The 15,746-nt window shown below is 56.1% G+C and overlaps 1 protein-coding gene across 2 annotated transcripts in view; it reads right to left on the bottom strand.

Annotated features, from left to right (window-relative positions):
* The window catches only part of ecm1b (extracellular matrix protein 1b), a 57,965-nt gene extending 57,746 nt beyond the window's left edge, over window positions 1-219 (bottom strand). For both annotated transcript variants that reach the window (XM_072490639.1, XM_072490640.1), the window contains exon 1: window positions 45-219. In XM_072490639.1, coding sequence (XP_072346740.1) covers window positions 45-108 — 64 coding nt within the window. In that variant the 5' untranslated portion in view covers window positions 109-219. The remainder of the gene's footprint in view (window positions 1-44) is intronic.
* Between the last annotated feature and the right edge of the window lie 15,527 nt (window positions 220-15,746).

Raw genomic sequence — 15,746 nt, 5'->3', positions numbered from 1 at the left:
CTGACAGTGCGGCTGTCCCCCCCCCCCCCCCCACCCCTGCTTACGGTGTGTGGCGAAGGCGACCGAAGGGAGGTAGAGGATGTTGGCGACCAGGAGTTGCGTCCACATTGTGTGTCCGACTAGACCTTGGATCTCTCTGTGTGTCTCTCTGTGTGTCCTGGGCTCTGATCCTGCACAGGGCGGGGAATGCTCTAGTGGTGAGGCTTGTCCGCTCGTCACTCCGCCCAGCCTGCACAGCGCAGAGATTAATATTTACTCAGCTTAAGCAAAAACAGCTCCAGTTCCCGTTCTTGCTTGGCCCGACGCATGACACATCCCGCTCAACAGAACACTGACGCCCCCTCGATCAGCTTTGAAGAGGAAACAGAGATTTTGTTCCCTATCTCTCTATCTCGCTCTTCCCCGGGTCTGTGACTCATTGAATAAATTGGAGGCCTGAGTTCGGGTTTTTGACGGACGGGTCAAGTGGGGTCAAGGGTTAAGGAGGTTTGGTGGGCTGGGGGTGTGGGGGGGTGTGGGGAGCTGGGGGATTGAGACCACAATCAGATGACCCCCCTCCTTAATGTCCAAAGGGTACGCAGGTTGGGTGGGGCTACGGGGATTATCATAGAATTTACAGTGCAGAAGGAGGCCATTCGGCCCATCGAGTCTGCACCGGCTCTTGGAAAGAGCGCCCTACCCAAGGTCCACACCTCCACCCCATCCCCATAACCCAGTAACCCCACCCAACACTAAGGGCAATTTTGGACACTAAGGGCAATTTTGAACACTAAGGGCAATTTATCATGGCCAATCCACCTAATAGGGCGGGGGAGTGGGTCGCGGTGGAGTGCTCTTTCAGAGGGTTGGCGCAGACTTGTTGGACCAAACTGCCTCCTTCTGGTTCTACTGTACGGCCAAACCTGCCCCGCGGGAGACGCCGCGAAGGCGGCTGCAATTGTTTGGGAGCGCGCCCGCGTTCCTGCCCTCGCGTCGCAGGGCACCCAGGGATGGGAACGCCTTGCCGCGTCCGAGCAGAGGCGAGCAGCGCCAGACTCTTGTGCTTGGCGAGCTTCAGAGCCCGGCTCCTTCACGGAGAGCGTGCCGGGGGCAACATCAGGCTGATGAGATGACAACCTGGTGAAGCTACGACACAGGACTACCCGTGTGCCAAACGGCGAGTGGTAGACAAGAGCGAAGCGATTCCGCAACGAGCGCGTCAGATCCAAGCTCTGCCGCACCCAGCCGTGAATGGTGGCGGACAATCAAACAACTCACCGGAGGGGGAGGCTCCACAAATATCCCCGTCCTCAATGGTGGAGGAGCCCAGCACATCTGGGCGAGAGACGAGGCTGAGGCATTCGCTACAATCTTCAGCCAGACGTGCCGAGTGGATGATCCGTCTCGGTCTCCGCCGGAGGTCCCCAGCATCACCGATGTCCGTCTCCAGCCAATCCGATTCACTCCACGTGAGAGCAACAAACTGCTGAAGACACTGGATACTGCGAAGGCTGTGGGTCCTGACACTATCCCGGCAATACTGCTGAAGACTTGTGCTCCAGAATTTGCTGCGCCCCTAGCCAAGCTGTTCCAGTGCAGCTACAACACTGGCATCGACCCGGCAATGGGGTAAACTGCCCAGGTGTGTCCTGTACACGAGAAACAGGACAAATCCAACCCAGCCAGTTACCCCCCTATCGGCCTACTCTCCATCATCGGCAACGTGATGGGAGGAGTCACCGACGGCGCTGTCACGCGGCACTTACCCAGCAATAACCTGCTCACGGACGCTCAGTTTGGGTTCCGCCCAGAGTCACTCAGCCCCTGACCTCGTTCCAGCCTTGGTTCAAACACGGACACAAGAGCTGAATGCCAGAGGTGGGAGCGACTGCCCTCGACATCGAGGCAGCGTTTGCCCGAGTGTGGCATCAAGGAGCCCGAGCGAAACTGGAGCCAGTGGGAATCAGGGGGAAAACTCTCCGCCTTTCTGGCTGGGGGCCTCCTTTCCTGCACGCTGACCCCTGTAGCCCTGCGCCCTGCCCCCCTGAGTTCATGTTGGAAGGGACGGTCATTGATGAAAAGCAGCGGAAGGTGGTCGGGGCCGAGGACACGACCCCGAGGGGCTCCTGCGGGGATGTCCCAGGGCAACCGTGTCAGAACTACCCTTCAGTGAGACCGCCTCTCGCGCTTCTGAACCCTGGGTGACACTGGCCCAGCCTCCTCAATCTCACCTCGAGGGGCAATCCCCCTAACCCCGAGGGGGCCGTTAGGGACCGTCTTCCCCGGCGACACCCCACCTCCCCATGAAACAGTGCCGAACTGCACCACGGGGGCAAATGCTTTGAGAGTGAAGCGACCCCCCCCCCCAGGGACCCCGGCTTCCATTCCGACCTCGGGTGACCGTCCGGGTGGGGAGTCCGCACCTTCTCCCCCGTGTCTGCGTGGGTTTCCTCCGGGGGCTCCGGTTTCCTCCCGCAGTCCAAAGACGTGCAGGTGAGGTGGGTTGGGCACGATCGTGAGCCAGCGTAGGGGTGGTGCAAAGTCGATGGGCCGAGTGGCCTGCCTCTCCTCCGTAGGGATCCTATGATTCTCTGTTTGCACATAAAATGGCAATAACACAAGATCAATATCCCAGTGACCAGGTGGCTAAAGAGGTCAGGATCGGTCCTGGCTCCCACTCTTACCTCAATATCAGAGGACTACACTGCCAGTTAATGACTGAGGGAGCTCCGCACTGTGGGAGGGTCAGTACTGAGGGAGTGCCGCACTGTCAGAGGGTCAGTACTGAGGGAGTGCCGCACTGTCAGAGGGTCAGTACTGAGGGAGTGCCGCACTGTCAGAGGGTCAGTACTGAGGGAGTGCCGCACTGTCAGAGGGTCAGTACTGAGGGAGTGCCGCACTGTCAGAGGGTCAGTACTGAGGGAGTGCCGCACTGTCAGAGGGTCAGTACTGAGGGAGTGCCGCACTGTCAGAGGGTCAGTACTGAGGGAGCGCCGCACTGTGGGAGGGTCAGTTCTGAGGGAGTGCCGCACTGTCAGAGGGTCAGTACTGAGGGAGTGCCGCACTGTCAGAGGGTCAGTACTGAGGGAGCGCCGCACTGTGGGAGGGTCAGTTCTGAGGGAGTGCCGCACTGTCAGAGGGTCAGTACTGAGGGAGTGCCGCACTGTCAGAGGGTCAGTACTGAGGGAGTGCCGCACTGTCAGAGGGTCAGTACTGAGGGAGTGCCGCACTGTCAGAGGGTCAGTACTGAGGGAGTGCCGCACTGTCAGAGGGTCAGTACTGAGGGAGCGCCGCACTGTGGGAGGGTCAGTTCTGAGGGAGTGCCGCACTGTCGGAGGGTCAGTACTGAGGGAGTGCCGCACTGTCAGAGGGTCAGTACTGAGGGAGCGCCGCACTGTCAGAGGGTCAGTACTGAGGGAGCACTGCACTGTGGGAGGGTCAGTACTGAGGGAGCGCCGCACTGTCAGAGGGTCAGTACTGAGGGAGTGCCGCACTGTCGGAGGGTCAGCACTGAGGGAGTGCCGCACTGTCGGAGGGTCAGCACTGAGGGAGTGCCGCACTGTCAGAGGGTCAGGACTGAGGGAGTGCCGCACTGTCAGAGGGACAGTACTGACGGAGCTCCGCACTGTCAGAGGGTCAGTACTGAGGGAGTGCCACACTGTCAGAGGGTCAGTACTGAGGGAGTGCCGCACTGTGGGAGGGTCAGTACTGAGGGAGTGCCGCACTGTCAGAGGGTCAGTACTGAGGGAGTGCCGCACTGTCAGAGGGTCAGTACTGAGGGAGTGCCGCACTGTCAGAGGGTCAGTACTGAGGGAGCGCCGCACTGTGGGAGGGTCAGTTCTGAGGGAGTGCCGCACTGTCGGAGGGTCAGTACTGAGGGAGTGCCGCACTGTCAGAGGGTCAGTACTGAGGGAGCGCCGCACTGTCAGAGGGTCAGTACTGAGGGAGCACTGCACTGTGGGAGGGTCAGTACTGAGGGAGCGCCGCACTGTCAGAGGGTCAGTACTGAGGGAGTGCCGCACTGTCGGAGGGTCAGCACTGAGGGAGTGCCGCACTGTCGGAGGGTCAGCACTGAGGGAGTGCCGCACTGTCAGAGGGTCAGGACTGAGGGAGTGCCGCACTGTCAGAGGGACAGTACTGACGGAGCTCCGCACTGTCAGAGGGTCAGTACTGAGGGAGTGCCACACTGTCAGAGGGTCAGTACAGAGGGAGTGCTGCACTGTGAGAGGGTCAGTACTGAGGGAGCGCTGCACTGTCAGAGGGTCAGTACTGAGGGAGTGCCGCACTGTCAGAGGGTCAGTACTGAGGGAGTGCCGCACTGTCAGAGGGTCAGTACTGAGGGAGTGCCGCACTGTCAGAGGGTCAGTACTGAGGGAGCTCCGCACTGTGGGAGGGTCAGTACTGAGGGAGTGCCGCACTGTCAGAGGGTCAGTACTGAGGGAGCGCCGCACTGTGGGAGGGTCAGTTCTGAGGGAGTGCCGCACTGTGAGAGGGTCAGTACTGAGGGAGCGCTGCACTGTCAGAGGGTCAGTACTGAGGGAGTGCCGCACTGTCAGAGGGTCAGTACTGAGGGAGCGCTGCACTGTCAGAGGGTCAGTACTGAGGGAGCGCCGCACTGTCAGAGGGTCAGTACTGAGGGAGTGCTGCACTGTGAGAGGGTCAGTACTGAGGGAGCGCTGCACTGTCAGAGGGTCAGTACTGAGGGAGTGCTGCACTGTCAGAGGGTCAGTACTGAGGGAGTGCCGCACTGTCAGAGAGTCAGTACTGAGGGAGTGCTGCACTGTGAGAGGGTCAGTACTGAGGGAGCGCTGCACTGTGAGAGGGTCAGTACTGAGGGAGTGCCTCACTGTCAGAGAGTCAGTACTGAGGGAGTGCCGCACTGTCAGAGAGTCAGTACTGAGGGAGTGCTGCACTGTGAGAGGGTCAGTACTGAGGGAGCGCTGCACTGTCAGAGGGTCAGTACTGAGGGAGTGCCGCACTGTCAGAGGGTCAGTACTGAGGGAGTGCCGCACTGTCGGAGGGTCAGCACTGAGGGAGTGCCGCACTGTCAGAGGGACAGTACTGAGGGAGCTCCGCACTGTCAGAGGGTCAGTACTGAGGGGGTGCCGCACTGTCAGAGGGTCAGTACTGAGGGAGTGCCACACTGTCAGAGGGTCAAAGAACAACAAAGAACAAAGAAATGTACAGCACAGGAACAGGCCCTTCGGCCCTCCAAGCCCGTGCCGACCATACTGCCCGACTAAACTACAATCTTCTACACTTCCTGGGTCCGTATCCTTCTATTCCCATCCTATTCATATATTTGTCAAGATGCCCCTTAAATGTCCCTATCGTCCCTGCCTCCACTACCTCCTCCGGTAGTGAGTTCAAGGCACCCACTACCCTCTGCGTAAAAAACTTGCCTCGTACATCTACTCTAAACCTTGCCCCTCGCACCTTAAACCTATGCCCCCTAGTAATTGACCCCTCTACCCTGGGGAAAAGCCTCTGACTATCCACTCTGTCTATGCCCCTCATAATTTTGTATACCTCTATCAGGTCGCCCCTCAACCTCCTTCGTTCCAGTGAGAACAAACCGAGTTTATTCAATCGCTCCTCATAGCTTATGCCCTCCATACCAGGCAACATTCTGGTAAATCTCTTCTGCACCCTCTCTAAAGCCTCCACATCCTTCTGGTAGTGTGGCGACCAGAATTGAACACTATACTCCAAGTGTGGCCTAACTAAGGTTCTATACAGCTGCAACATGACTTGCCAATTCTTATACTCAATGCCCCGGCCAATGAAGGCAAGCATGCCGTATGCCTTCTTGACTACCTTCTCCACCTGTGTAGCCCCTTTCAGTGATCTGTGGACCTGTACTCCTAGATCTCTTTGACTTTCAATACTCTTGAGGGTTCTACCATTCACCGTATATTCCCTACCTGCATTAGCCCTTCCAAAATGCATTACCTCACATTTGTCCAGGTTAAACTCCATCTGCCATCTCTCCGCCCAAGTCTCCAGACAATCTAAATCCTGCTGTATCCTCAGACAGTCCTCATCGCTATCCGCAATTCCACCAACCTTTGTGTCGTCTGCAAACTTACTAATCAGACCAGTTACATTTTCCTCCAAATCATTTATATATACTACAAAGAGCAAAGGTCCCAGCACTGATCCCTGTGGAACACTGTGGGTCAGTACAGAGGGAGTGCTGCACTGTGAGAGGGTCAGTACTGAGGGAGCGCTGCACTGTCAGAGGGTCAGTACTGAGGGAGTGCCGCACTGTCAGAGGGTCAGTACTGAGGGAGTGCCGCACTGTCGGAGGGTCAGCACTGAGAGAGTGCCGCACTGTCAGAGGGTCAGTACTGAGGGAGTGCCACACTGTCAGAGGGTCAGTACAGAGGGAGTGCTGCACTGTGAGAGGGTCAGTACTGAGGGAGCGCTGCACTGTCAGAGGGTCAGTACTGAGGGAGTGCCGCACTGTCAGAGGGTCAGTACTGAGGGAGTGCCGCACTGTCGGAGGGTCAGCACTGAGGGAGTGCCGCACTGTCAGAGGGACAGTACTGAGGGAGCTCCGCACTGTCAGAGGGTCAGTACTGAGGGAGTGCCACACTGTCAGAGGGTCAGTACTGAGGGAGTGCCGCACGGTCGGAGGGTCAGGACTGAGGGAGTGCCGCACTGTCAGAGGGTCAGTACTGAGGGAGTGCCGCACTGTCAGAGGGTCAGTACTGAGGGAGTGCTGCACTGTCGGAGGGTCAGGACTGAGGGAGTGCTGCACTGTCAGAGGGTCAGTACTGAGGGAGCGGCGCACTGTCAGAGGGTCAGTACTGACGGAGTGCCGCACTGTCAGAGGGTCAGTACTGAGGGAGTGCCGCACTGTCAGAGGGTCAGTACTGAGGGAGATCCACACTGTGGGAGGGTCAGTACTGAGGGAGTGCCGCACTGTCAGAGGGTCAGTACCGAGGGAGCCCCGCACTGTCAGAGGGTCAGTACTGAGGGAGTGCTGCACTGTCAGAGTGTCAGTACTGATGGAGCGCCGCACTGTGGGAGGATCAGTACTGAGGGCGTGCTGCACTGTCAGAGGGTCAGTACTGAGGGAGTGCCGCACTGTTGGAGGATCAGTACTGAGGGAGCGCCGCACTGTGGGAGGGTCAGTACTGAGGGAGTGCCGCACTGTCAGAGGGTCAGTACAGAGGGAGCGCTGCACTGTCAGAGGGTCAGTACTGAGGTAGTGCCGCACTGTCAGACAGTCAGTACTGAGGGTGTGCCGCACAGTCAGAGGGTCAGTACTGAGGGTGTGCCGCCCTGTGGGAGGGTCAGTACTGAGGGAGTGCCGCACTGTCAGAGGGTCAGTACTGAGGGAGAGCCGCACTGTCAGAGGGTCAGTACTGAGGGAGCGCCGCACTGTCAGAGGGTCAGTGCTGAGGGAGTGCCGCACTGTCAGAGGGTCAGTACTGAGGGAGTGCCGCACTGTCGCAGGGTCAGTACTGAGGGAGTGCCGCACTCTCAGAGGGTCAGTACTGAGGGAGTGCCGCACTGTCAGAGGGTCAGTACTGAGGGAGCACCGCACTGTCAGAGGGTCAGTACTGAAGGAGTGCTGCACTGTCAGAGGGTCAGTGCTGAGAGAGTGCCGCATTGTCAGAGGGTCAGTACTGAGGGAGTGCCGCACTGTCAGAGGGTCAGTACTGAGGGAGTGCCGCTCTGTCAGAGGGTCAGAACTTAGGGAGCGCTGCACTGTCGCAGGATCAGTACTGAGGGAGTGCCGCACTGTCAGAGCGTCAGTACTGAGGGAGTGCCGCACTGTCAGAGGGTCAGTACTAAGGGAGCGCCGCACTGTCAGAGTGTCAGTACTGAGGGAGTGCTGCATTGTCAGAGGGTCAGTACTGAGGGTGTGCCGCATTGTCAGAGGGTCAGTACTGAGGGAGTGCCGCTCTGTCAGAGGGTCAGTACTGAGGGAGCGGCGCACTGTCAGAGGGTCAGTACTGAGGGAGTGCCGCAGTGTCAGAGGGTCAGTACTGAGGGAGTGCCGCACTGTCAGAGCGTCAGTACTGAGGGAGTGCTGCACTGTCAGAGGGTCAGTACTGAGGGACTGCTGCACTGTCAGAGGGTCAGTACTGAGGGAGTGCCGCACTGTCAGAGGGTCAGTACTGAGGGAGCGCCGCACTGTCAGAGGGTCAGTACTGAGGGAGTGCCGCACTGTCAGAGGGTCAGTACTGAGGGAGTGCCGCACTGTCAGAGAGTCAGTACTGAGGGAGTGCCGCAGTGTCAGAGGGTCAGTACTGAGGGAGTGCCGCACTGTGGGAGGGTCAGTACTGAGGGAGCGCCGCACTGTCAGAGGGTCAGTACTGAGGGAGTGCCGCACTGTGGGAGGGTCAGTACTGAGGGAGTGCCGCACTGTGGGAGGGTCAGTACTGAGGGAGCGCCGCACTGTCAGAGGGTCAGTACTGAGGGAGTGCCGCACTGTGGGAGGGTCAGTACTGAGGGAGTGCCGCACTGTCAGAGGGTCAGTACTGAGGGAGTGACGCACTGTCAGAGGGTCAGTACTGAGGGAGCGCCGCACTGTCAGAGGGTCTGTACTGAGGGAGCGCCGCACTGTCAGAGGGTCAGTACTGAGGGAGTGCTGCACTGTCAGAGGGTCAGTACTGAGGGAGCGCCGCACTGTCAGAGGGTCAGTACTGAGGGAGTGCCGCACTGTCAGAGGGTCAGTACTGAGGGAGTGCCGCACTGTCAGAGGGTCAGTATTGAGGGAGCGCCGCACTGTCAGAGGGTCAGTACTGAGGGAGTTCCGCACTGTCAGAGGGTCAGTACTGAGGGAGTGCCGCACTGTCAGAGGGTCAGTACTGAGGGAGCGCCACACTGTCAGAGGGTCAGTACTGAGGGAGTGCCGCACTGTCAGAGGGTCAGTACTGAGGGAGCGCCGCACTGTCAGAGGGTCAGTGCTGAGGGAGCGCCGCGCTGTCAGAGGGTCAGTACTGAGGGAGTGCCGCACTGTGGGAGGGTCAGTACTGAGGGAGCGCCGCACTGTGGGAGGGTCAGTACAGAGGGAGCGCCGCACTGTCAGAGGGTCAGTACTGAGGGAGTGCCGCACTGTGGGAGGGTCAGTACTGAGGGAGCGCCGCACTGTGGGAGGGTCAGTACTGAGGGAGTGCCGCACTGTGGGAGGGTCAGTACTGAGGGAGCGCCGCACTGTGGGAGGGTCAGTACTGAGGGAGCGCCGCACTGTGGGAGGGTCAGTACTGAGGGAGTGCCGCACTGTCAGAGGGTCAGTACTGAGGGAGCGCCGCACTGTGGGAGGGTCAGTACTGAGGGAGCGCCGCACTGTCAGAGGGTCAGTACTGAGGGAACGCCGCACTGTCAGAGGGTCAGTGCTGAGGGAGCGCCGCGCTGTCAGAGGGTCAGTACTGAGGGAGCGCCGCACTGTCAGAGGGTCAGTACTGAGGGAGTGCCGCACTGTGGGACGGTCAGTACTGAGGGAGTGCCGCACTGTCAGAGGGTCAGTACTGAGGGAGCTCCGCACTGTCAGAGGGTCAGTACTGAGGGAGTGCCGCACTGTGGGAGGGTCAGTACTGAGGGAGCGCCGCACTGTCGGAGGGTCAGTACTGAGGGAGCTCCGCACTGTCAGAGGGTCAGTACTGAGGGAGTGCCGCACTGTGGGAGGGTCAGTACTGAGGGAGCGCCGCACTGTCAGAGGGTCAGTACTGAGGGAGTGCCGCACTGTGGGAGGGTCAGTACTGAGGGAGTGCCGCACTGTCAGAGGGTCAGTACTGAGGGAGCGCCGCACTGTTGGAGGGTCAGTACTGAGGGAGTGCCGCACTGTCAGAGGGTCAGTACTGAGGGAGCGCCGCACTGTCAGAGGGTCAGTACTGAGGGAGTGCCGCACTGTCAGAGGGTCAGTACTGAGGGAGCGCCGCACTGTGGGAGGGTCAGTACTGAGGGAGCGCCGTACTGTCAGAGGGTCACTACTGAGGGAGCGCCGCACTGTCGGAGGGTCAGTACTGAGGGAGCGCCGCACTGTCAGAGGGTCAGTACTGAGGGAGCGCCGCACTGTCAGAGGGTCAGTACTGAGGGAGTGCCGCACTGTCAGAGGGTCAGTACTGAGGGAATGCTGCACTGTCAGAGGGTCAGTACTGAGGGAGCGCCGCACTGTGGGAGGGTCAGTACTGAGGGAGTGCCGCACTGTGGGAGGGTCAGTACTGAGGGAGTGCCGCACTGTCAGAGGGTCAGTACTGAGGGAGCGCCGCACTGTCAGAGGGTCAGTACTGAGGGAGCGCCGCACTGTGGGAGGGTCAGTACTGAGGGAGCTCCGCACTGTGGGAGGGTCAGTACTGAGGGAGCTCCGCACTGTCAGAGGGGCAGTACTGAGGGAGCGCCGCACTGTCAGAGGGTCAGTACTGAGGGAGCGCTGCACTGTCAGAGGGTCAGTACTGAGGGAGCGCCGCACTGTCAGAGGGTCAGTACTGAGGGAGCGCCGCACTGTGGGAGGGTCAGTACTGAGGGAGCGCCGCACTGTGGGAGGGTCAGTATTGAGGGAGTGCCGCACTGTCAGAGGGTCAGTACTGAGGGAGCGCCGCACTGTGGGAGGGTCAGTACTGAGGGAGCGCCGCACTGTCAGAGGGTCAGTATTGAGGGAGTGCCGCACTGTCAGAGGGTCAGTACTGAGGGAGCGCCGCACTGTGGGAGGGTCAGTACTGAGGGAGCGCCGCACTGTGGGAGGGTCAGTACTGAGGGAGTGCCGCACTGTCAGAGGGTCAGTACTGAGGGAGTGCCGCACTGTCAGAGGGTCAGTACTGAGGGAGTGCCGCACTGTCAGAGGGTCAGTACTGAGGGAGTGCCGCACTGTCAGAGGGTCAGTACTGAGGGAGTGCCGCGCTGTCGGAGGGTCAGTACTGAGGGAGTGCCACACTGTGGGAGGGTCAGTACTGAGGGAGTGCCGCACTGTGGGAGGGTCAGTACTGAGAGTGGGTTCAGGTACCACCCTGTCCCACACGGACACAACACCGCCATTGTGGGCCTGGATAAACCCCCGGAACGTTCTCCGCCGCCCTGTCTGATAACCGGTCCTGCCTGTGAGCCGAATAAGCCGTCGGTCCACATTCCCTCCCCCGCTCTTGTTTTGCTCCATTCTTTCACATGGGGCGTGGCCCCAGCGTCTGTTGGCCCATCCCTAATCGACCTTTGAACCGAGCGGCAGCGGTTTCTCCTGAGGGGGCGGGTCGAGGGAGGGGGACAGATAATCTTGCGCACTCTTGCCAAAGCCAGCGAACGGCCCCTGGCCCCCCCAAACCCATTCCCGCGCAAGGTCATCGGGCGGCCCCAAGCCAATCGGCGGGTGTGTGGCGGGCGTCAGCCCCCCCCCACCCCCCCACGCCCTCCAGGCTCCCCCCCCCCCGCCCCCCCGCATTCCTGCCACCACCTCCCACGCCCCAAAGACGCTCCCTGGACGAAACCACTGCTCCGGGCCCCCTCCATGAACCCACCCCACTTCCATCCCCTCCTCCCGCGTCACCACCCTTCGCGAAGGCTCGCACGGCTATCGCCCGGGGCTCAGCCGCCAGCGCAAACAGCGATGGCGAGAGCGGGCACCCCTGTCTCCTCCCCTCACGCAACCCACAATATCCCGAATCCCGGGGACGGGTACGATAGCCTTCCCCCCGCGCCATGAGGTTTGGCCCAAACTCCAACCTCCCAAGTATTTGGACCAGATAGCGCCATCTACTCGGGCAAAGGCCTTCTCCGCGTCCACTGACACCATCACCCCCCCCCCCCCCCCAGCTCCCAGGGGGCCGTCGCCACGTTTAACAACCTCCTGATATCACCAGGGAACTGCTTCCCCTTCACCGAACCCCGTCTGGTCCTCAGAGCGCCCCCCCCCCCCCCCCCCCCCCCCTCCGCTCTCGGCCGCTGCCTCAAGGGCCTGTAGGCCCGGTCCACCTCCAGGGGCCTTAACATAGAACATAGAACATTACAGCGCAGTACAGGCCCTTCGGCCCTCGATGTTGCGCCGACCTGTGAAACCACTCTAAAGCCCATCTACACTATTATAGAACTTAGAGCATTGCAACATTGCATGGTTTGCAACAAAACTACATACCTTTAAGGCACAAAAAAAACAGCAAGAAAGTGATCTAACCATGGCTAACAAGAGAAGTTAAGATTCTACTAGGTCAAAGGAAGAGGTTTATGAAGTTGCCAAAAAAAAAGGAGTAATTAAACCTGAGGATTGGACGTATTTTAGAATTCAGTAAAGGATAAGCAAATAATTGATAAAGAAAGAAAAAGAAAGTAGAATATGCAAACTAGCGAGAAACATAAATTGGACTGTAAAAGCTCAAATGGGCATGTACGTAGAACATAGAACGATACAGCGCAGTACAGGCCCTCCGGCCCACCATGTTGTGCCGACCATTTATCCTAATCTAAGATCAACCGAACCTACACCCCTTCAATTCACTGCTGCCCATGTGCCTGTCTAAGAGTCGCTTCAATGTCCCTAATGACTCTGACATTAGCATTGCGGATAGCACAATTGCTTCACAGCTCCAGGGCTCCAGGTTCGATTCCGGCTTGCGTCACTGTCTGTGCGGAGCCTGCACGTCCTCCCCGTGTCTGCGTGGGTTTCCTCCGGGTGCTCCGGTTTCCTCCCACAGTCCAAAGATGTGCAGGTTAGGTGGATTGGCCGTGATAAATTGCCCTTTGTGTCCAAAATTGCCCTTAGTGTTGGGTGGAGGTGTTGACCTTGGGTAGGGTGCTCTTTCCAAGAGCCGGTGCAGACTCGATGGGCCGAATGGCCTCCTTTTGCACTGTAAATTCTATGGTAAATTCTATGACTCCCCCACCTCTGCTGGCCGTGCATTCCACACACCCACCACTCTCTGTGTAAAGAACCTCTGACATCTCCCCTATACCTTCCTCCAATCACCTTAAAATTATGTCCCCCTCGTGACAGTAATTTCCACCCTGGGGAAAAATCTCTGGCTATCCACTCTATCCATGCCTCTCATCACCTTGTACACCTCTATCAAGTCACCTGTCTGCCTTCTGCGCTCCAGTGAGAAAAGCCCTAGCTCCCTCAACCTTTCTTCACCAGACATGCCCTCCAGTCCAGGCAGCATCCTGGTAAATCTCCTCTGCACCCTCTCCAAAGCATCCACATTCTTCCTATAATGAGGCGACCAGAACTGGACACAATATTCCAAGTGTGGTCTAACTGTTAAGTAATGGGTTAAGAGACATTGCAATTAGTTGTCCCATTTATGTTAAGTATCCACTAATTGACACCGATATGTAAAGGGGCTTCAGGTGGCCTGTGTCAGGTGATGTGATGTTAGAGTTTTCTGCAGAGTCTGTTGAAGTAAATTATAAAGGTGTTTGTGGGAAAGGCGCAGAACCTTTAACTCTTTATACAACAGCAGCTAAACGTACAACAAATGGGAGCAGAGGATGGTTGCTGAGCGAATGTGAAGGTTTGAAAGATACAACTTTTCCTGATCAAACCCAGGAGTGAGTGAGGAAAAAAAAAGGGATATGTGGCTGAACCGAGGATAAAGATGGCCGGATATGACTATCCTCCCTTATTTTCTGAAAGGGAATCGTACGGCCAATGGAGAAGTGCAGTAGTTATGTGGACTAAGCTTTGGGAAAGAGAAAACAAGGTATGGTATTGGCTCTTTCTCGACCATATGGCAGTAAAATCCGAAACAAAGTGCTTTCTGAGCTGGAATTGGAAGAGTTAGACTCAGAAGGTCTGGAGACTTGATTACATTATATGGGTAAGATTTATAAGAAAGATGACTTGTTAAGTGCGTATGAAGCATGGTTGGATTTTGATAAGTTCCGGAAAATGGAGGAGATCTCCATGGAAGACTATATAATGGAATTTGGCAGACTATATAAAAGGCTGCAGACACACAACCTGGAATTTCCACAGTCTGTGTTGGCCTTTAAATTACTTGACTGTGCTAGAGTGAGCAACGTGGATAGGCTCCTGGTTTTGACAGGAGTTCAGTTTACTGATAAGGATACCTTATTCGAACAGATGACAGATGGTTTAAAAAAGGTTCTGGGGAAACATTCGATTCCGATGGCTCTGATGACCCAAATAGGTCAGCCTGCAATAAGGCAGAATATGGAAGATACACTGCTAACAGGATGGCGAAATCGTATGGCTACGAACAGGGCTCAAGACTATAGAAGGAGGTCGGGACCCGGAAATTATGAAGACAGAAACCCAGTTAGAACCTACAATAGGAAGATGAACCCCAGAAATGCACGGGGCATGATAAATCGATGTTTTCGATGTGACTCTCAATACCATCATGCTTTCAACTGTCCAACTCGTTATGATAGAGTGTTTGAAGCGACACATGACACGGAAGAGTCAGAAGAGGAAAAAGATGGTGACCAGAAAGAAGGCATTGTCCTATTGACGAGCAGTTTTACGCCGGTAATGAGGATGTTGGTTGCAGAATCCTTCAATCGTGCTGTATTGGACAGTGGCTGCACATCTACTGTGTGTGGAATTGACTGGTTAAAATGTTACCTGGACTCCTTGAATGCTGAAAATCGTAACAAGGTTAAGGAATTTGAAAGTTCCACAAGTTTCAGGTTTGGGGATGATAATACTCTGAAGTCGCTGAAAAGAGTGGTGATCCCTTGCAATATTGCCGGAGTGAATCATTTCATTAGCACGGATGTTGTATCAAGTGAGATACCTTTGCTTCTGAGCAGACCGTTGATGAAGAAAGCACACATGAAACTGGATATGGAACAGGATAAGGCAACAGTTTTTGGAAAGACGGTGACTTACAATTTACACAGTCGGGACACTATTGTATTCCATTCCTGACAAATAATATTTCAAGTAGAGTGGTTAAGGATGTGTTAATGGCAGTTGAAAATGGGACTTTAGCTGATAAAAAGCTTGTGGTATTAAAACTGCATAGGCAATTTACACATCCGTCTCCTCGGAGGCTGAAAAATTTATTAAAGGATGCAGGGGTAAGGGATGACGACTATACTAAACTGATAGAACAGGTTAGTGATCGCTGTGAAGTTTGTAGGAAGTACAGAAGGACACCAGCACGACCGATAGTAACCTTACCTTTCCAGGGATTTTAACGACATTGTGGCCATGGACCTTAAGATCTGGGATAAAGCAAATAATATATTTATTTTGCATTTTGTAGATTTAGCAACCAGATTTAGTCATTCAACGATTGTATGAAGTAAAGAAAAGAGAGTAATTCTGGATCAAATCGTGGAAAAATGGATCGGGATAGGAATGGGCCCACCGGCAAAATTCCTTACAGACAATAGGGGAGAATTTGCTAATGATGAGTTTAGGGATATGTGTGAAAACATGAATATCACAGTTCTGAATACGGCTGCAGAAAGCCCATTTAGTAATGGTGTGTGTGAAAGAAACCATGCGGTAATAGATGACATGCTCCAGAAAAATTTGGCAGATAAACCAAACTGCCAAGCTAAATTCAGCTTTAGCATGGGCGGTACATGCAAAGAATTCATTGCAGATGGTTGGGGGCTATAGTCCCTATCAATTAGTGTTTGGTAGAAATCTTAAAATTCTGTCCATTTTGGATGACCAGCCTCCAGCTTGGGAGGGGACTACAATTAGCTCTGGTTTTGCTGAGCATTTAAATGCATTACATAGCAGTAGAAAAGCTTTTTTGGAAGCAGAAGTCTCTGAAAGAATTTGCAGAGCTTTAAGACATAACGTACGGCCATCAGATGCTGTTTTTCAGCAAGGAGGCATGGTATACTAT

The sequence above is a fragment of the Scyliorhinus torazame genome, chromosome 26 (assembly GCF_047496885.1).
Source record: "Scyliorhinus torazame isolate Kashiwa2021f chromosome 26, sScyTor2.1, whole genome shotgun sequence".
Lineage (NCBI taxonomy): Eukaryota > Metazoa > Chordata > Chondrichthyes > Carcharhiniformes > Scyliorhinidae > Scyliorhinus > Scyliorhinus torazame.
Note: the sequence above shows the minus strand (reverse complement) of the source record. Positions and strands in the feature narration are given on the sequence as shown.